General features: G+C 47.8%; 1 protein-coding gene across 1 annotated transcript; it reads right to left on the reverse strand.

Annotated features, from left to right (window-relative positions):
- Positions 1 to 13,538: 13,538 nt before the first annotated feature.
- LOC308338393 (vacuolar-sorting protein SNF8-like) lies at positions 13,539 to 14,285 on the reverse strand (the record flags this gene model as incomplete). The annotated part of the gene is made up of 1 exon (XM_080796388.1): positions 13,539 to 14,285. The coding sequence occupies one exon, from the start codon at positions 14,283 to 14,285 to the stop codon at positions 13,539 to 13,541; it is 747 nt and encodes a 248-aa protein (XP_080652514.1).
- Between the last annotated feature and the right edge of the window lie 6,580 nt (positions 14,286 to 20,865).

The raw sequence follows: 20,865 nt of genomic DNA on the forward strand, positions 1-20,865 counted from the left end.
TCTCTCTTTCTCTGTTGAATAAATAAATAAAATCTAAAAAAAAAAAAAAAGGCGTTCAGCACAGTTCACTGCATGTGCTAAGCCCTCAGTAAATGTTCGTGTAGATCTTATTATTCTAACGGTGCGTCATTCAGAGGCCGAGTTTCTTGTTGCCTTCAGTTTCCACAAGGTGGCAGGTCGAGTTCAAAGTGGACCCCACGGCTCCGGGTCCCAAAGGCAAAACCCAGTTTAATTGCTTCAGAATATCTAGGCCAAATCTGAACTCTTCGGAAACGTCTTCATGGTACTGTCTGTAGGGTATTTGTTATGGCTGGGGCTCCTTATTGCTGCTGTAAAATTCTCCTTAATGGAACATATGGATCATTTAATTTAATCCTCTTGCTCCTCACGATTCCCAAGACCATCTGCGTTGACATGAAATGTAGATGAACTCTTCCGCGGGTCACCCGCTAAGGGAGCCCATGGGAGGCATCTCGGTGCGGGCTAAGTTTAGTCCCCGAGGACTGGGAAGAGGAGAAAATTAGCAAACTGCAGAGAGTCCTGGATGCTGTGAGCAGTGATCTGCTGAAGGCAGGAGACTGGTGTGCCTCGTGCTGCAGTGAGGGGTGCCGGGTCTATTCCTCAGGAGCTACAAGATGACAAATGAAGATAGAGCATAGGACACTCTCCAGCCTACCCATGAGGGCGTACTGGAGGAAGTGTTAAAATCGTGTCATTCAGACTTTCCATATGTGTATCTCCTCCTTTTTCCATTTTCCTAATCTCATGTCACACTGACAACCTCTGATTTCCACCATCTGTCTCGGAAGCCGAGGTTTCGGAGTCCGACCCAAGGAGATCCAAGCGTTGGCTCCCCTCTCTGTTAAAGTCTTTGACAAATACTTAAACCCTTGGCAGCTCCGTTCTGTGCTTGGGAATGACAGCATCTGCCTTACCTCGTTGCCGTGAGGGCTGAGTGAAGCAGGGCATGGGCAGAATTAACTCAGTCGGCAGTAGGTAGAGTCACTGCACGGAGCTGGACTCGCCCAGCAAACGGGAGGACGCGGCCGAGGAGCCCTTGCAGAATCAAGAACTGAGGCGTCTTTCAGTCCCGCGCAGCGATGGTAACTCTGGGACTGGCCTTGGACGTTTTCAAGAGAAATGTTCGTCGACACCAGTGCTCTCGGGTCACATCTGTGCGTTTCAGGGATCAGCTGCACACGCTCTGAGGACAGGTTCCCTAGGCTTAGTTCCTGTCCCCGTGTTGTTAACTGGGTGACCCGAGAGGCAGCCAATTCCTGAGCGTTTCTGTGCCTCGGTTTCCTTATCTGTAGAGCCAGACGGGCCACGGCCCTTATCGTGGAGATTCAGCCGGGTGTGAGGTTTCAGTGAGTCAGTTGCAGCAAAGCTCTGAGCCCGGGGTCTGCCGGCTCTTGCACACTCAGGAAACACGAGCCGTTATCCGCTGGCTCAGTCTGGAAGACCTGCGGTTGCTCACAGTCCATCCACGTGGGGGATCGGCGGATGTCGTAAAGCTAACTCTCCTCGTTCGTAGTTAGAGAAGAAGATAAAGCAGACCTCTTGGCAATTTCCTGCCCCTGTAACCTTGCGTTTTATGAACCACGGAAAGTACCCCAGATCTCTTTTCGCCTCTACCCTGGCAGACTGACAAACGTAGCTGTTTCCCACGCACTCCCGGTACGTCTCTCGTGGGACTCTTCAAGCAAAGCAAGTACTGGTTGCTTTGCGTGTAAACTGATTTACTAGTACTATGTTTCTTCCAGTTTCAACAAACTCAGCTTTATGCCAGTTTTGACGACCAGAAGGTCAGCCCTGCTCTGAGGCCAGAGTTTGCCTGTGTCTGTGTACAAAGTCGAAAGTGGGAGAGCGGAGAATTTCCAGGGAGGAGGAGGGTTACAAGTGAGGAGTCGCATGGGAGGCTCTCACAGTAAACTGTAAAAAGAAATCCCCAACCCCCAAACTCAAGACGCCAAAACTGCACATTCAGCTGTATGCCTTCTTAAAACAACCATGTGTTAGGGAAAATGGGCCGTGACAACCTACATTCGTCCTCTTTCGACACAAGCTTCGTGCAACTGGATATTGCAATAAATAATGGCCCAGAGTGACTTGCAGAGCTCTGAGCTCACCATGAAGTAACAATTGATACAATATTAACCTCGGTACAAGGCAAAAGAGACCTTTGAAAAAGGACATTGTGATCCAACCAGCTCCTGCGCAAACGAACTTGCCGCCATGAGGTAGGAGGTGGGGAGAACAAAGGTGGAACGTGGGTGAGAAAGAGCCGAATTCACGTCTCCCTTCAGAGAACTGCAGTAAGGGGGGCGGAACTGGCCTGTATGGGTGCTCTTGGCCACATTTCTCACATGGAGCTTGGAGATTTCCAATGTGGAAGATGTAGATTTTTCATTTTGTTTTGTGTTAGAGACCCAAGTCTGCAAAGAAAAACCCAGAGCATGCACTGCAAATTCTGTTTAAACGGGTGTTAACTAATCTCATGTAAAATATCTTCTTTGGTTGCTATCTGTCAAACCAACTCTTACAGTCCTTTCTTCCTTCAAGTATTTTTGACATGGTGACCATGATCTGGGAACTGTACTAGGTGGTGGGTTATAAAGATGAATAAAGCTACATATATCCTTACTTCGAAGAGCTGATGATCTGGGACATGAGAAAGGGAGAGTAAGGACAGATACGTAGCTAATTAGCAAAGGCAGGTGGTGTTGGTGTTGGTGATGACGGTGATATTGGTGATGATGGTGGTTGCGATGATGGTGGTGGTTGTGGTGGTGCTGACGGTGGTGATGGTGGTGGTGGTGCTGACGGTGGTGATGGTGGTGGTGGGGATGGTGGTGGTGGGGATGTTGGTGATGATAATGGTGGTGATTGGGGGGATATTGGTGATGGTGGTGCTGGTGGTAGATGGGCTTGAGGATTAGGCCTACTTGGCTGCCCCACTTCACAGCTGTTTGACCTCCAAGAAGAGTCACACCTGTTGTTCCTAACTTTCAGAATTAAAGAAAAAGATAATTGTAGAAAATGCTGATTAGTAGGTGCTCAATGAATACTAATGCCATACATGGCAGTGGTTTTGAGTCTGAAGCCAGTCTAGCTCAGGTTGAAATTCCAGCTCTAAACTTACTGGCTGTGAGATCATGGGCAAATTATTTAAACTTTATATGCCTCAGTTTCCTTATCTGTGAAATTTGAATAACAATAATAATTAAACCAGTCATCTAGAATTACACAGATTAAGTGGATCAACATATGTAAGTACTTAGACTGGTCCAGCATATAGGAAACCCTACATACATGCTAACTATTCATGATTACCTGCAGGGAGCTGTGATAGGCTTTGTAACAATGCTATTAAAAATGCCATGGACTACTCCTCACCCTTAAGGTGTACAAAAAGATATAGTGATATAGAGACAGATGGCTATGTAAAAGAGATACTCATATATTTTGCTAAACGGAGAAAAAGAATGTGTTGATAAAGCAGTGAGAAAGAAAACAGAAAGACTGGAAACCAACATACATGACATGAACAGTTTATCTCCGAGTTGGTAAGATTACAGGGAACTAATTCTCTTCTTTTTTCCAAATTGTGTTTTGCAAATTTTAAACAGTTTACAAATTATCAGACAGGTTACTGATCTAATAATTTTAAAACATTTCTACATGAAATAAGAAAGGTTATTAAAATTTGCCTTGAGCTGAAACAAAGGAATGATGGGTTCTGTGGGGAAGGATCCCCTGGGGACAGACACTTGGAGCCAGGCGTTAAAGGAGTTAACCAGTAAGGACTTGGAAGACGTGAAGAGCCATACAGAGATGAGCACAGGCTCCCAAGAACTGCTCTGATTGTGTATTATTTGATTACATTGGAAGATCGTGCAGAAGTAACACACGCAGTCATTGAGCTGTGAGTCCTCAACGAAGAGGTCCCCTCTGGGCCCTGAGTGTCAGAGAGTTCTTCCTTAATTCTCACCTGTCTTCCTGTGTCTGAGGTATCTGGTGGAAACTTTGATGTACCTCCCTCTCTCTGATTGAGAAATGTCATGGAATCCTCTTTCGAAGGTGTCTACAGACAGTTCAGTCTTCTTCGTGGTGGACTCCACCGAAGAGATGCTAATTACATCTTGTACTAGGAGAACCACGGAGCTCTCCCTGCCACGGAGTAGAGCCAGTGTAAGACCCATCTCACGTACACTCAAAGCTGGGTCTTTCCTAGGAAGCGGGTGGGAAGGAACCATGGGGAAGGTCCTACTTTTCTGGCTCCTTCTGTGCCTCCCCTCAGATCTCCATTTGCACTCTAATAAAATGCTAGAATGTGCTACAGGCAGGGCCAACCAGCCCAGGGTCTCTCACGGTTATTCCAGTTCTCTCGTGCACCAGCCCACACCATGGTGTGCCACCATGGAAGGCCACATTCAGAAGCAATGACTGGAGAATGTCTCCAATTTACCCAGACGTGTTTCTGGAGAGGAGACTTGGTAACAGGGAGAAAAGCAGTTTCATTCCCCTCTTTACCTCGTGTCTTTCCCTAAACCCTCTGCTTTGCTCTCTGGCTAACTTCAGCAATGTCGACACGACAAAGAGAAGTCTTTGCATTGTTTAGTCTGCTTTTAACCATTTCAATATGGAGACCATCCCTGGCGACCAGGCAACAAGCTGTCCGTTCTTGATTTTCTCCTTACTTTTTCTTCTGGGTTTTGGAAATGTGGTTTGGCTGGGCCAGGTGCAGCTCGCAACTTCTTGGGAGGTCCAAGGTTTCCCAGAATTTACGATCTACCCAGAGAAAGCCCCTGTGGGGAAACTCCGCAGGGGCGTTTCTCTGGTTCTGTCTTTGAGGACACTGTGGTTGTCTTACTTCTCCTGCTCTTGGCCTCCTCGTTGTGGTGACCCTGTCTTCTTTCTTGAGGACAGTCTCCCTGACCTTCCCCTTCCTAAGCATAAAGAAAAGAGCAACCTCTGAAGCCACACTCTGGGTTCAAATACCACCTGCTTGCTGAGTAACTTTGGGTAAGTTACCTAGCTACACTGATCCCCCATTGCCTTCTGCTTATGAGACAAGAGTAGTGAGGTAAGTTGGCTAGAGAAGACAAATACTGTGTGATCTCACTTATATGTGGAATCTAAAAACCCCCAAGCTCATAGATACAGAGAACAAACAGATTAGCATTTGTCAGAGGTGGAGCTTGGGGGACGGGTAAAATGGGAGTGGGAGGTCAAAGGGTACAAACTTCCAGTTATCAGTAAGTCCTGAGGCTGTAATTACAATATAGTGACTATAGTGAATAATACTGTATTATGTATGTGAACGTTACTAACAGAGTAGCTCTTAAAAGTTCTCATCACAAGGGGAGAAATAATGTAATTATGTATGGTGATGGATATTAACCAGACATAAGGTGGTGATTACTTTGTAACAACTACATGTGTCAATCATTATGTTGTCTACCTGAAGCTAATATAATATGTCCTATTATATCTTAATTTTTAAAAAATTTTTTTAATTTATTTTTATTTTTTTATTAAAAAGAGGAGGGTAATAATTTAGTAGTGTCAAAGGCCCAAAGAGGGGGTGCCTGGGTGGCTCAGCGAGTTAAGTCTTTGCCTTCAGCTCAGGTCATGTTCTCAAGGTCCTGGGATCGAGCCCTCCGTCGGGCTCTCTGCTCAGCAGGGAGCCTGCTTCCCCCTCTCTCTCTGCCTGCCTCTCTGCCTACTTGTGATCTCTGTCAAATAAATAAATAAAATCTTAAAAAAAAAAAAAACCCAAAGAGAGACTGGTTAGATCTGTTTTGGAAGGTCAGAAGAATTAAATGAGGTAACAAAAGTTACCTAACTAAAAGGCACGTACTACAACATTTGAAATACAGTAATGAGTGGAAACTATTTATACCTTTCCCCAATTTCCCGTTCTCTTTTGCTATAACAAGTACAAGATCTTTTTTGTTTCGAAGGCTTTACTCTGAGTAATGGTGGGGAAACCGGTAAAGGACTGCATATTCTGTTGGGGAACCACAGGGAACTTTTGCAGCTTAACAAACGACAGCACGTTCTTGATTCCTCACGGAGATGGAGAACTCAGCTCCCCCGAACCTTGGCCTTAAGACCTCACCTTCTCTTCTCGCAAACAGCCCCGGAGATCCGGCAGGTGTCGCCTGCACCAGCCCTTCCGGGCGCCCCCGTCTCAGTGACAATGCACTGTTTCCTTTACCGTCCCCGTGCGTCACGTGTATATAGTATTTCATCTTGTCCCCACGACTCCCTGAGACGCGTAACCTTACGTCCATTTACTAGTTAGGAAACTGAGGCTCAGAAAGGTTAAGTGCCGCCCTGGAGCACACGGCTAGATTGTTCTGGGGCCCCAACGCAGGCCGAGTAGCCACGGCTCCCCAGTTCGTGTGCTTGACTCTCACTGTGGTGCCTTGAAGCAAGGGGAGCACCAGTCACCGAGCTCTTTATTTTCCAGGGGAGAAGCGTCCAGAAACTCCCTTTCCCACGAACCCTCTGGCTTCACGCCCCGAGCAACTGCGACGTACACCTGACAGGCACGAACGGCCGAGTCAAGGTGAGCCCCTCCACGTCCCCAGGTCCGGAGCAGCAAGTCATGTGGCTCAGGGCTTAAGAGCTCCGGAGTGTACGAAGGCAGGGCACGGGCGGACAAGCGCGCTGGGAACGCCGACCCAGCTTTTCACTGGTACCCAGTTTCCCTGGAACCGGTCGGGCTCCCTTTCCCCGCGGCGCATGCACGGCAGTGCTCGGCCCATTCAGAGAGGAGGACTTGGCCGCCTCTAAAGGTCAGGTCACGGCCGGCGCCGTGGGAGCTGAAGCGATGTGCAGACGTGCAGGCAACTATCCCGAGGGTCAGTGGGTCTCAGGCCGGAGCCGTGGGGGAGTCCAGAGTTTCTGGAGTGGGAGGAGAGCAGGCGTCCGGAGAGGAAGCCCAGGGAACAAGGAGATCACGCAGAGCTCTGGAGGAGAGGCAGCTGTCACCCTCTGTCCATTAACGCCAACAGCCAGGACATCTTTACTGAGACGGTGGTGAGCGAACAACACGTATGGATGGCCGGCTGGGGACGCGGCGCCGTGCTGCTTGCCCTACAGGCGCCCTTGGGTACGGGGGATGTGGAAAGACCTCATGTATCCTAACTCTTCTAACAACTAGCTTTGAGAAATTGGGAAAAATCATTCAGTCTCTCAGAGCATCTATTTCATCTGTAAAATTGGAATAATAGTATCTATGTCATTCATTGAGCCCATAAAGGTTCATTGAAGACATATTGTGTGCTAAGCATTATTTGGAAAGCCAAATATATATGAGAAAATAAGAATAAATCAGTATCCCACGAGATAAGTAAGTTCTGGTGACGACGATAGTTGCCAAGAGCCAGTCTTGAGAATTCCCCCTGCAGGAGAAGAGTGTGCAACTATGGAGACAGCAGATGCTGACTAAGTCTACTGTGGTGATCCGTACTTACCACGTCATTGTATTGTACCCCTTAAACTCATGCAATGTTCTATTGCATATATTTATCAATTACATGTATATCAATTACATCTCAATCAAGTTGACAGAAAATTTTAAAAAATGAAATAAATCAGCGTCTATTTTTGTGGAACCCACAGCTGGTGAATGCAGGCAAATTGATAAATTACATAAAATGTGTCGGATTTGGCAGTTATTATTTCATGCATTCCTCACAGCAGTCCCATGAAGAGTACGCCCTTTTCTTATCAACGTTATCTACATTGTTAACGTTGAAAATATGTCTAGGCAGAACCAAACTAAAAAAAAAAAATTAGTGAGTACTAGATTCACCTGAATTGCACATGGTAAGTGGCCCTAATTAGCTGATGCGTCAGTACATTTAAAGTCCATTTGAGAATATGGTGAATTTCATATTCAGAATTAGACTACGTCTTTCATCGACTCATGTCTGTGTGGGGAGTATTTGTGGTCCATCATTGCACTCAGCATCTAGCCCAGTGCACGGCCCCCATTAGGTGATCGATATAGAGTTGTTAATAATACTGAGTACTTATTACATTTTTACCAGGAATTACTTATTCTGGAAATGGCACTGTATCTGGTTTTTTTCTCAGGAATTGTGTGAGGGTCTCTGGAGGAAAACAGAAAATTCTGCTGTTGGAGCTTTAGAAGGCCGCATGGGTAGACATGGGGGTGGTGAACAGTGGCGGGAGGTAGTCTTAGATGAAGAGGGTCACACCACAGCTCCAAAATGACCCTCTGACCCCTCTTCTACCCCGAACCCCTCTCTTCTTGCTCCAGGATCTTGCTCATAATGGTGGATATTCTCCCAAGACTCTGTCCTTGGTTTTCTTCTGTACTAGAAAATGCGTGAATGTTAGAGTCTTCAAATCACAGTTCCAGAACTTACTGGCTGGGTAATTTTGGGAAGTTACTCAACTTGTTTGTCTTTCTTCCTTTCTTTCCATCCCTCCTCCCTTTCCTTCTTTCTCTCTCTCCTCTTTCTCTCTCATCCTCTCCCTCCCTCCCTTTCCTTCCTTCCTCTCTTTCTCTCTCTCTCTCCTTCCCTTCCTTCCTTTCCTTCTTTCTTTCATTCTTTCTTTCTCCCATTCTTTCCGAAGCAAACTCTACCCCCAGTGTGGGGCTCGAACTCACGACCACAAGACCAAGAGCTGCGCGCTCTACCGGCCGAGTGAGCCAAGTGGCCCCCAAGGGGCTTTCATCTTAACTTCTCAGTTTCTCCTTATGTAAAGTTGAGACAATGACAACTTACCTGGTCAAGAGGATACACGAGACAGTGTCCCCGTGCGTACCTAGTGTACTGAGCGAAGGGACGGGAAGGTAGGAACAGGATGGGGACCTGGTACAGTTATAAAGCTGGGGGGAGGGAATAACAGAATGGTACTGGTGCCTCACCCCTACCCCCTTGACGCCGAGCATGGCACACATGCTGCGGCCTGGTACGCGTGCCCGTGGCGGTCTGCGTTCAGCCCTTATCCGGCTCTCGGGGTTTGCCTTGGCCCACGCTAGGGTAGAGTGAATGGACGCGGCTGTGGGCTGAGGCCCCCGGGAGAGCCCCCAACTACTGAGAGCGGGAGGTAGTGGTTTACACCGCCTCTCAGAGACCTCCGGGGACACGGAGCCCCCGGGGCCCACAGTCCTAACCCGCCCGTCCGCGCTCCACTCCCGCCTTCCTGCCTCGGTGTCGCGTCCGCGTTCATCTTCCAGCGCCGCCGGGGCCCTGCGTCCTCATCTCGGGGTCTGTTTCTGGGGGACCCACCCTAGAATAATCAGATCTCTCTAGTGGGGGGCACGGCTGTGGTGTGACATCGTGAGGCTGCTGGGCGGACAAGCTGAGGGACGGAAAGGGAGGCGGATGGGGCAGAAGCGGTCCAGGACGGCGGGCTCTCCGCGCGGGTGGGCGAGGGGCGGAAGCACGAGCCACAGGGCCGCTGCCGCTCCCGCGCGGGGGGGGACAGGAGCCACGTCTTCAGAATCACTTTCCTCCCCAAACAGTGTCCCTTGGAAACACAAGACAGGAAAGACTGAGAGGGAGGCCTAGGACTAGGAGCCGTGAGAGGAGGACGAGAAGCCCGATTAAGTTTCATCTGCCGAGTTTCCAGTCCTGCGTCCCGTGGCTTCACGTCCGTTTCCAGGGGGTCTCGGGAGGTCACGTCTGGGACACGGGGGCTCGCAAGGGGCCGGTCGTTCCAGCAAGACAGGAGCAGGGAAGGCAAACAGAGTCAGTGGACGAAGTAGGATAGATCGTGTGACGCCGGGCAGCCGCCAGGGAAGCTGCAGACAGACCTCCTGGGATGGGCAGGGGCAGGAGGGGACAGGCTCTGCCTGGGAGTGGGACAAAAACCTGAGAAACAGACCTGCTCCGTGAGCCCTGATGCGGTTCTGCCGACGCCGGTGGGCCAGAGAAGGAGCTGCGGAGTCCAGGAAACGCACCTGGTTTCAAGGAATCCGAAAGGTTGACATGGATTTTGAGGTCACTGAGGGTGATGGCCAGGAACTGGGCACAGGTGAAGGGACATGAGTCAGCCGCGTCTGCGGACGCGCGAACAGATCCCGCGAGTCCCCGCGCTGAGAAGGGCGCGGGCTTCATGTGACCAGACGGGAGCGAGGAGGGCGGCAGGATGGTGAGAAACCCCCGGGCGAGTGGAGAGCGAGCGGCGCTGCACCTCACCGCAGGGCGAAGGCAGCGGGACAAGGCAAGCCCTTCGTGCTGGAGGAACCCGGGGAACCGTGATTTCGGAGGCGAGCGTGCCTCAGGCCAGGGAAGGAGGAAAGAGATGAAGAATGGATTCCTGGGGCGTCTGGGTGGCTCCATGGGTTAAAGCCTCTGCCTTCGGCTCTGGTCGTGATCTCAGGGTCCTGGGATCGAGGCCCGCATCCGGCTCTCTGCTCAGTGGGGAGCCTGCTTCCCCCTCTCTCTCTGCCTACTCGTGATCTCTGACTGTCAAATAAATAAATCTTTTAAAAAAAGAGAGAGAGAGAGAGAGAGAAATGGGGGCCCCACGAACACACCACTCCAGCTGCCGTCTAGGGGGCCGAATGTCATCAGGGCGGATTTACCCATTAGATCCAGCAGTCAGTGTCTAGGGCCTGCGAGACTTTTAAGAGCCCATAAAAATACTTAAAATTATTTTAAAACCAGAAAAAAATAAAGAACGTTTAGGCTGAATTAAATGTTTTCGTATATAATAATATACTCCTATTTGCCCGCACTACAGTCCTAGGATACAGATTTATTATTTTCTTAACAAGGAAGGACCACATTGAGGCAGGAGTGCCCAGGACCAAAGAAAGTCCTAACACAGCTCTGAAAGCCTCTGCTGTGGCCACCTTTGTAACTGCCTTTGGGCCCTGGTGACACTGGTGACTCGTGACCAGACGCTGGGATGTACCTCAGAAAAGCCTGCTGGATCGCAGAGATGGGGAAAGAAGTGCAAAGCCTCACTGTGACCTCTCTGAGGGCCGCGAGTGCACTCATCAGTGGAGATGATGTCACATCCCAAATCTAGATCCAGAGGAGTCCGGAACAGGTAGCTCTCAGATTCCCAGTCTCTGGTATCGGAAGACACACGCGAGGGAGGTTGGAATGGGCGCCGGGTACCTGTTCCCCCACACCCACCACACCCGAGTCAGTTAGCAGGCGTACAACAGGGCTTCCCCCTACAGCAAAGGAAGGACAGAAGTCCCTGAGATAAAGTGAGTTAAACTTTGCTGAAAATGAAAGAAACGCAGCTTTACTGTCCAAAGAACAACGTCCATGTCTGGCCAGTAGTGATGGTGAGTCTTGGGTTCTGATCCCACTCAAATCTGAGCAGATATTACCATTAGACTGAACCAGCCGATTTCCCCCTACCCAATGGTAATAGCAAAGGAGCCACAGATAAGGGGGTGCGAGGACTTATACACACATAAACAACATTTCAGCTTCTTTTGTTATTTTTCCTTTCCTTGGATCTCATTTTCTACCACTCTTCACCTTGCTCATGGTGGTCCAGCAACACAGGATTCCTTGCTGCTCCTAAAACAGGTCAAACACTCCCACCTCAGGGCCTTTGCACTTGCTATTCCTAGGTAGGAAATAGCCTGACTTACTGTCTCACCTCCTTTAGGTCTCTCTTCAAATGGCCACCTTATAAACAAGGGCCATCGCGAGCGTTCCCTCTCTGCTCTGCTTTCCTACGTAGCACTTGTCACCGTCTGATGCGCTTTATTTGTACATATTCATTTGATTATGATGCATCTTTGTACATATTCATTTGATTATGATGCATCTTATGATGCATTCACTCTATGATGACTAGGACTTTGGTGTATTTATTGCTGTACCTTTAGCACCTCTTATAGTGCCCAATGTTTCTTACGTGCTCAAAAGTATTTGTGAGGGAGGGAGGGAGGGAGGATATTGACATTAAGGCTCTCCTTTTCTTCCAGCTCAACTCATCTTAGCTACTGTGATCATCTTCAAAGTTCTTTGAAGATCCTCATTTTGTATTTAGATCAGAACTGAAACTGACAAGAATTACAATCAACAAGTTCTCTGTTTTAGTACCCAAGTTTACAGCTGGACGCTTTCTTGGTCGTTGTGCAATCCTCCATTTTATATATGAGGGGAGACCCAAGACAATGGGCTTGCTGAGGGCTGCACTGGGCCAAAGTTTAGCTCCCCTAATTCAGAGCCCAGAGTATTTTCTGCAGTACACCATACTGGCTACTCTTTTAGGATTCCTATTGTCATGTATATTCTAAGAATCATTGTGGAAAAATATAACTAACACGGGCAATCCTCCCTTTTATTTTTGTTGAGCTTAGAAAATGACATGGCTCCACATGTTTGGTCATATATGGTTTAGGTGTTAGTATCCTGTATTATGCACGCACCAAAGGGATTGGCTTGTATCTGCTTTTCAGCCCCTACTTCCTTTAAAAGATATGATCTCTTGAGAACTAGTCCAGTCTCACAATGTGTTAATTAAAGTCCTAAAAATAGGAAAAAAATTAAAAATAAACATCCAAAAAATGCTCATTATGGAAAAGTTTTACCAAATCCTTACCATTCGTTGTGTTCCTATCATCTATTGGCAATATGACATACAATTAGGCAATGTTAGCTCCCTTAAAGTTTGAAACATTCATCACTTTGGCAAATAAAAAGTAGTTTCTAGAGTCACCAACCACGGCATAGCTAAATTCATCTTGTCCTGGGAGATACCAAACACTGAATTTTTAAAGGAAAATCTAAAAACACCTTGTGCTGAAAGTAATATTGCCAACTAAATGGTTCTGTATACTAGATTCTTCTGACCTTAAAAGAATTCCTATAGTATTTCCCCTTGTTCTTAGGTCTGTGAAGCTGGAATCAGAAAAGCAAGTCATTAATTAGGCTCCACTTCCGGACAGGTGTATTTCTTTGCAAATAGATGGTACCCGGAGATTCTGTCCTAAGATTGGAAAGACTTGCAGCAAGTTTTTCTTGGAACAGATTCACAGTGACATTTGACAGAAAGGCGGAAGGTGTAGACATGGATAGCTAGAGGGCATTTCAGCTGTGTTAAGGCCATCTAGAGCATCAAACCTCGCTGGGGAGATTTCTGGAAGGCCTACCAGCTGGCAGTGTAAGAGGGAAGTCTGACCAAGGGGTGAGAGGAGGTGTCCTCTCATCACTAACCCGAAGAAGAATGGCCGCAAATAAAGCTCTTTGAAGACAGGGAACATGCAACTAAATTCTAGTAAAGTGACTTCTTGTTTGTTTTCTCGGGGGGGGGGGGCATTGTTTGGGGGTTTTGGATCCAGATCTATTGTTCCAGACAATGCCATTCTGCAGGAAATAGCTGTAACCACACTTTTTTCCTCTCCCAGTCAAGAGTGTATGGGAAGACAATTGAATGAGAATTCTTTATTGTAGGATATGTTGTTTGTTTATTTTTCTTTAACACAAAAACAAAGCTGTTAGGGCTTATTCACGGACAGCTCATCTGTCTTCTCCCTGCCTGCTACCGTGCCCCCTTCTACACCCCCAGGGTCAGGGCAGGGCTTCTCTGGTCTCAGCAGTAACGGCCTGGGAGGAGGGGTCTGCCAAGAGAGCTGGCAGCCCGTGGCGAGCCTCCCGAGGAACCCTCGGGGCCAGCCGGGCCGGCCCTTCCTTCGGCAGGTGTCCCAGCGCGTGGCCTCCCGCCTGAGACGGGCTTTGATACCCCCCGACAGTCACGTAGCCGCTCCCTCCCTGCCAGCTGCGGTTCTGCGGGGCGGACAGCACTGAGCTCAGCTCGTGCCGGCTGAAGGCTGGGGCACCCGCACCAGTGCCAGGTGCCTCTAGTTTCTTCACGGCCCTGATCGAATGGTCCTGGATGACATCCTGGGCGAATCGGCCCCTTCCCTTGGACTCGTCTTGCTGTAGTCCCTCCAGAGTGAGCAGACCTCCCTTCCTGGGCATCGGGGCCACACACATTCCCATCGTCTGGATCCCCAGGTCACAACAGAAAGCTCCCGCACCCCCCCATCGCAGACCAAAATCCTCTTCCAGAGGGGAGCTGATCCACGCAAGGGCGACACAGGTGTCCAGGAACTGCCCTGGGAACTCAGGTTCCTTCTGGATCTCCTGCTTGTGCTTACTGGCAAATTCCTCCAGGTTGGTCTTGAACATGCCCAACTGCGTGGACATCTGGGCCTTCTGGGCCTCGGCCAAGAGAGTTCCTCGCTCCTTATACTTGGCTTCTACAAGCTTCTTGGCAATGGGTCCGGCTCCCACCCCGCGGCAATGCAATCCCATACTGGGTCCGCGGGCTGCCCTGCTGCGGGGACCCTGGGTCTCCCCATCATTATAGGATATTTTAGTTAAGAGCTTTCTGAATGGTAAAGACAGAATCCTACTCAAACTGACTTATTCAAGAGAAGGAACCTATTAGGTGATGTAGCTAAAAATCCAGGGGTCATGTGGGCTCCAGAGTCAAGGTTCAGAAGGTGGTGTTAGGATATGGTTTTTCTTTATCTCTCAGCTCCGCCTTCCACTTGAAGTAAATGAGTGCAGAAGCTCCAACTTTATATTGTCTCAGGTTCAAGCCTATTGAGAATGAGTGTTCCTATCCCAAAGCCTTAGCAAAGAGGTCATTGAATCTTAAAACCTGTTAGCGGCCATGTGTCATCCCTTGATCCAAACTAGAGCCTAGAGAATATTAGGCTCTCGTTGGCCAAATTACCTCTGGGTTGGGGATGAGAAAATCACTAGAACCACCGGCTTGAGAATGAGGCTGGAGTCCCTAACTAAAAGTCGGGGAGTGTTATGAAGAATGCTAACAGCCCCAATCATCAGAAACGCCCACAAAATAGGCAAAAATCGAAAGTTTACTCATCTTCAAATTTACTCCGTTGATTACTGTGACTTTCGACACATTCTACAACTGTAGGGGCAGCAGTGTGTATCGTCAGTGAGACAGAGGGTGAACAACATCGGGCTGGTAGAGCATGGGACTAGGCTTCAGAATGCTGAGTAATCATCTTGTTTTGACCACTGAGTTTTCCATGTGATCATGAGTAATTTATCTTACCTTTCTGGTTCTCAGGCTTTTTTTTTTTTTCCATCTGTAAGATCAAAGAAACATCTGCCTGCGTTACTTATCTCAATGGGTTATTTTGTGGCTAAAATCAGATGCAAACACTCTGCTAGATGAGACGCGTGGTTGTATCAGCTTATCGAGAGACGCATTTCCATACAAACATTACATGTTTTGTTTTAGTAAATGAGGATGAGGCTGATATGCCCAATAATTTTTACTTCTAAAGGTTATGCGGTTCTTGAATTCCTAACTGCAAAGTTGAGGCAAGTTTCTTTTATTGGTTCCAACAACTGAGTCCAAAGTTTACCCAGATAGTCATCTACTGACATCTTACTAAAAAGGACCATTTGAAGAGTTAGCATAAGATCTGAGATGTGGGCAATCCATTAACAGATTTTTTTCATTCTTATTTTGCTCCTTCCGCTGCTATTTTTGAGGACCTACTAGGTGATGAACAGACTAGATGTGGTTCTTAACACACCCTAGAGTAAAGGTAATATGAAGATATTAAACTAGCCATCACACAAATGGATATGTAATCACAAACTGCTAAGACCTATAAAACATTCTGATGGAGAGGAACGAAAGAAGGAGGCCTCTTTGTTCAAGTGACATTTAATCTGAAACCCAGATGATGAGTAGATTAGTCAGTAGAAAGATTAGTCATTCGAAAGTGGGGCGGGGGAGATGAATAAGAACCAGGGTGTTCCAGAGGGAGATGCTGGTGTGAAAATCCCATGCTAACTACTGTGTTTGTTCACCCAGCATCCCTGTCTTTCCTTTTGGTAACCCAAAGCTTTTCTCCCGTGGGGAACTCATTTCTTGTTGTTTTGATAGATTCTACTAGCTATCTGACTGAGACCCATCACAGCACTCTCCTTCCCCGGCAATGGTGATCGGTTCGTCTCAAGCAAGCTAGCTAAGAGGCTCCCTGGAAATTTTCTTTTAGAACATCAAAAGAAACAGAACCATTTAGCTGTGGCTACTAAGCTAAGAATGTTTAATAATGCGAGAGTTCGCCCACTGGACAGTGAGAGGGAGCCTACGTAGTCCACACGTAGTCCCTCACTTCTGACACCAAATGTGGTAGTTCCCCAAACTACCTCCCCTTCGGATAATTCACTGGAAGGACTCAAACAACTCATTCAAAGCAGCTGTGCTCCTGATTACAGTTTATCACAAGGAAAGAATGCACATTACAGTCAGCCAAAGGGAGAGGCACATTGGCCAGGAGGGTGGCAAACCTGGAGCTCCCAGCTGTCCTCTCCCCGTGCAGTTTGGATAGCACGGCTCCCTTGGCCTCTATGTGTAACAACACACACGCGGTGTCCAGAGTTTTTACTGGGGCTTCCTCACCTCAGCATGACTGATTGAACGCAGGGCTGATTTCGGTCTCCAGAGGTCAGCAGATGGCACCTGACCCAGAGTCTCCGGGTTGAATCAACTTGCTGATTTTGCTCAACTCCCCGCCCTACCCTAACTCATCTTCCTGTCGTCTGTTTGGCCGATGGCCCCCAGGCAAACAGAGACTCTCCTATCAAGTATGACCCACCAAGGGCTTAGAGATTACCTCCCAGAAGCTGGCGAAAAAGTCCAGACCTCTCCTTCGGTCAGATTAATTTTTCAAAGCACAACTAGACATCTCTGACAGTGGCCATCTTGCCGGCCTGGTGACAGTGCGTGTTAAGAAGGAATCAGAAATAAGCAGAGCTGAGAAATGAAGCCACGGGGCGTTAAAGTCGTAACCCGAGCTCCTGGACTAAGTCACGCCTGAAGGCAGCTGCTTATCAGGCGCCTCACTTACGTGAGCTACTGTATTTCCTTTTTACGTCAGTAAGTAAGTTCGAGTTGATTTTTGTTCTTGCAGTTAGAGAGGTTCTGAGGTAGGAAAGAAACGGCTGATGTCAAAGATTCGGGAGAAACGCTGAAACACAACGAGCGAAGGGAAGGGAGTGCTGGTTAGGGCTGAAGACATTGCAGGAGCAAGATCGCGTGAGGGTTTGTGTGTTGTGTCAAGGTTTAGGGGAATTATCCTAAGTGCAGTGGGAATTTTCTGAAGGATTTTTTTTCTTCTTTTTTTTTTCTAGTAACAATTTCTGAGGGATTTTAAAAGGAAAGTGGCATTATCGGATTTACGTTTGCAATCATATATATGGAGAATGGAAGGGACGGTGGGGAAGATTGGAGATGGAGAGTAGCTACTCTTGAGAAAAACGAGGAGGTGAAACGGGCAGGGTATGATGATTAACTGGCTATGAGTGCTGAGAAAGAAGGATGTACCAAAAATCACCCTCAGGTTTCCGGCATGAGCCGCTGGGTGGGTGCAAGTACCGCTTTCTGAGATGGAAGACAGAGGAGCCGGGGTTGAAGGTCGGTTTTGGATATGATGAATTTAAAAAGCCTGTAAGTCTTTCCCGTAAGAGATTGGTTTCAAGGGACCAAGAGAAGATAGTATGCAGTGAAGGCAGGAGTGTCCCACTAGGTGAAATCCCGAGAATTACAATAAGAACCAAAAACTGTCTGCTGGATTTAGAAACATGTCAGTTATCAAGGACTCGGGCAAGAGCAGTTTTAATGGAGGTGGCAAAGAAGCCATGTAGATTGGAGTAAGGAATGAACGGGAAGCAAGCGATGAAGACTTTGCATAGACAGGTTTCCTAGAACAACTGTCTGTGAGAGGAAGTAAAGAGAAAACAGGGCGGGAGCCTGGAGTCAGAGGAAGGTTTTTAGGGGGCCTGGTGGTGGTTGTAAGATGGGAGATGCTCGGTTATGTCTGAAGGCACGTAGATTCCACCTGTCACGAAAAATAAAATAAAATAATAAAAAAAGAAAAAAATGGGCTAGTTATGGTAATGATTAACAATAACACACGATGACAAAAGGATCCAGCAATATACAATAGGTCAGACACATAAAGCTCTTAAGACAGGAGCTCCTCATGGCAGGTGGGACCCCCCGGCTGAAGGTTGAGAGACCCAGGCTCTAGCCGTCTTGCGGAGCCCTCCCCCTCCTCCTTACTCTCTGGGTTCCCTGTCCGCGGTGCCCCTTTTATCACGTGAGCAGACGGGAGAAGAACCACTCCTGCTTCTTGAGTTGCTTGGTCAAGAAGTGACCCACATCCCTTCTGATCCCATCATATTGACAAGAACTCATCCTGCGGCCTCAGCTAAAGGCCAGGGAGGTTGGGGGACAGGGTGTCTGGCCGGCTGGCGACTTTCTAGCCACCACCATATGCTGTGGAAGGCGAAGCCTGAGTTTAGAAGGACGGTCGTTTCAGCTGCAGGCCGTAACCGACTGAACACGCTCTCTGAGAAGGCAGGACGGAGTGGGATCCAGAACACATGTGGGTGAATTTGCCTTTGAAAGGAGGAGGGACAGACCCTTCGTTGTGAGGGAAGGACGAAGAAGAAAATGAGGGCTTGTGTTTTTACCACTGGGCACTTACGGCGGGTGCCAATTAGAAGAACAGAATAAGGGTAATAGATGTTGAAACCCGGTTGTGCCCAGATTTGGAGCCCTCATCCTCTCATCCAGAATTTGGCTAAAGAATAAGGAACTTTCTGGCCACCTACTTTAGCAAGAATTTTTACCAATATCCTAGAATATATGAGTAGGCATGGCTGATTCTGGAGAAAGTTAATTCCCTTGGGGGCTAGTCCCCACGATTTTTGACCTCTGTCATGATGACCTAAAAGAAAAACTCAGAGAGAAGGACGTTTTGTCTTAAAAATGAACACATTTGAAAACAGATTCAAAGGCTTTGCCCTCCCTTGAATGCAACAGCACAAAAACCAAACTGAAATCTGGCTGAAAGTAGCCTGAGGGCGAGGAGACCGAATGAGCAGGAGGAACAGGTGAACGAGAACTTGCTCTCCACGTTGGGGGGCCGGGGCAGCTGCTCAGGACGCGGCAGGTGAGCCAGCTCGGGCGCCGCAGCTGCAGGTGAAGCCCGCAGCACACATTCGGAAAGCCCCGCTACACTGAGCTTCACGATCTTGGCTTCTGGACAAGAGAGACCTTGTGACTGAAAGGGACACTCCAAAAAGAATTTCAATGAGGCACAACTTGAGGAAAAACAATAAGTTGCCCAGATTGCTTGGATCATGGACAGAGGGCTTGGCATGTGGACTGAATGTCATGGACCGAGAACACAGCCTTGATTGGTAGCTGTGGAGCCTGCTGCCCACGTGGTCCCCTCGGGCTGGCGTCCTGGTGAATGCTCTTTGGTGAGTGCCAATGCACTGTCCTCTGTTGGCTGTTTTTTCCTCCGTACAAATGATTCCCACAGAATCTTTCCCACCCTAGGCACTGTGGTGTTCTTTGCTAAGATGTCATCATAGTTTGGCTTTGTACACGACTTTCCTTCGAGATGCACAACATTGATGGTATGAATATAAAATGGCTTGACCCTTTGGCAAATTATTCAGCAGCCCCTTACAATGGTAAACCCACAGCCACCCTGTCACCTAAGTGTCCCATTCTTCAGCATTTACCGAAGGGCAATGAAAACATACGCTAACACAAACTTTCCTAAGATGTTCATAGCAGCCTTACTCATAAAAGCCAAAAGCCATACATCCCCTAAATGTCCACCAACAGGAGAATGGATGAGCAGATGGCGGTACATCCATACAGTGGATTACTTCTGGACAATAAAAAGGAATGTACTACTGATAAAAGCAACAACACAGATGAATCTCAAAAGTAGCATGTTGAGTGAAGAGAGCCACACACACACACAATTATACAGCATGCTTCTGGGCTGACAAAAGTGTTCCATATCTTGTTTGGGATAATGGTTGCATGGATTTATAAAGTTGTTGAAACCCATCCAACTGAACATTTAAGATCAATGTTGTTTATCGAATTTAAATTAGACCTCAAAAAATAAATAATCTTCCTTTGTGAAATGCTGTTAACAGACCCTTTGCATATTTCAGGTGTCAAGCGCTTGAAAATAAGCTTCCTGTCCTGTCTCATCCCGTAGGACGGCGCATGAGATAAATCCCAGAAGAACTCAAAGGCAAACACCAACAAAGGTACGAGACAAAATGCAGCTGAACCAAGGAAGTAACCGGGTAAGTCCTGGAGCCCGGCCAGGTGGCACTGAGGTTAAACCATGCTGGCTGTTTGACCAACAACAGACACCCCTTCTCATGTGGCCTGGAAAGAGGTCAGTGCTGACTCAGCTCTATTGGCTCCTGGAGTTTACTCAGAATTTAGCAGGAGTTGACCCCATAGTCCTTTGTGTAGTCATCTTGAACTACAGATTCGGCATCCAGTGAGAACCTGCCTCCCAGTTCACAGACCGTAGAGAAGAGTCCCTTCCCTGAATTCCTGTTGTGTTCTTAGCCGCACCATACAACAGCGTTTATTTTCTGCTGATATAGTATTTATGAGGCAGCCAGTATAATGAAGTGGTTAAACGCATGATCTTTGCAGTCGGAGACCTGAATGCAAATTCTGTGACTTATTATCTGTCTAAATTTGGACAATGCACTCAATATCCCTAAGGTCCAGTAACCTTTTGTGCTAGACTGGGGGCTTCCAAGAGGGAAGGATGAAGAGGGATGTACTCACCAAACGTACCAATCGGTTTCACTCTCTTGGCAGGAGTGGTAGGTTGGTAGGGAAGAGCAGGAATGTTGTGCTAAAAGCAAGAAAACATCAACAGTGGGGACAAGGCGTTCTCCCCCAGGCATGTGTATGCAATCTCGTCATTTTCAAAGCCTGTCTGTCCATCCATATCACCTACTGCGAAACAGGTGCTATTATACACACTTTATAAATACAGAA

The sequence above is a fragment of the Martes martes genome (assembly GCF_963455335.1).
Source record: "Martes martes genome assembly, chromosome: 2".
Classification (NCBI taxonomy): Eukaryota; Metazoa; Chordata; class Mammalia; order Carnivora; family Mustelidae; genus Martes; species Martes martes.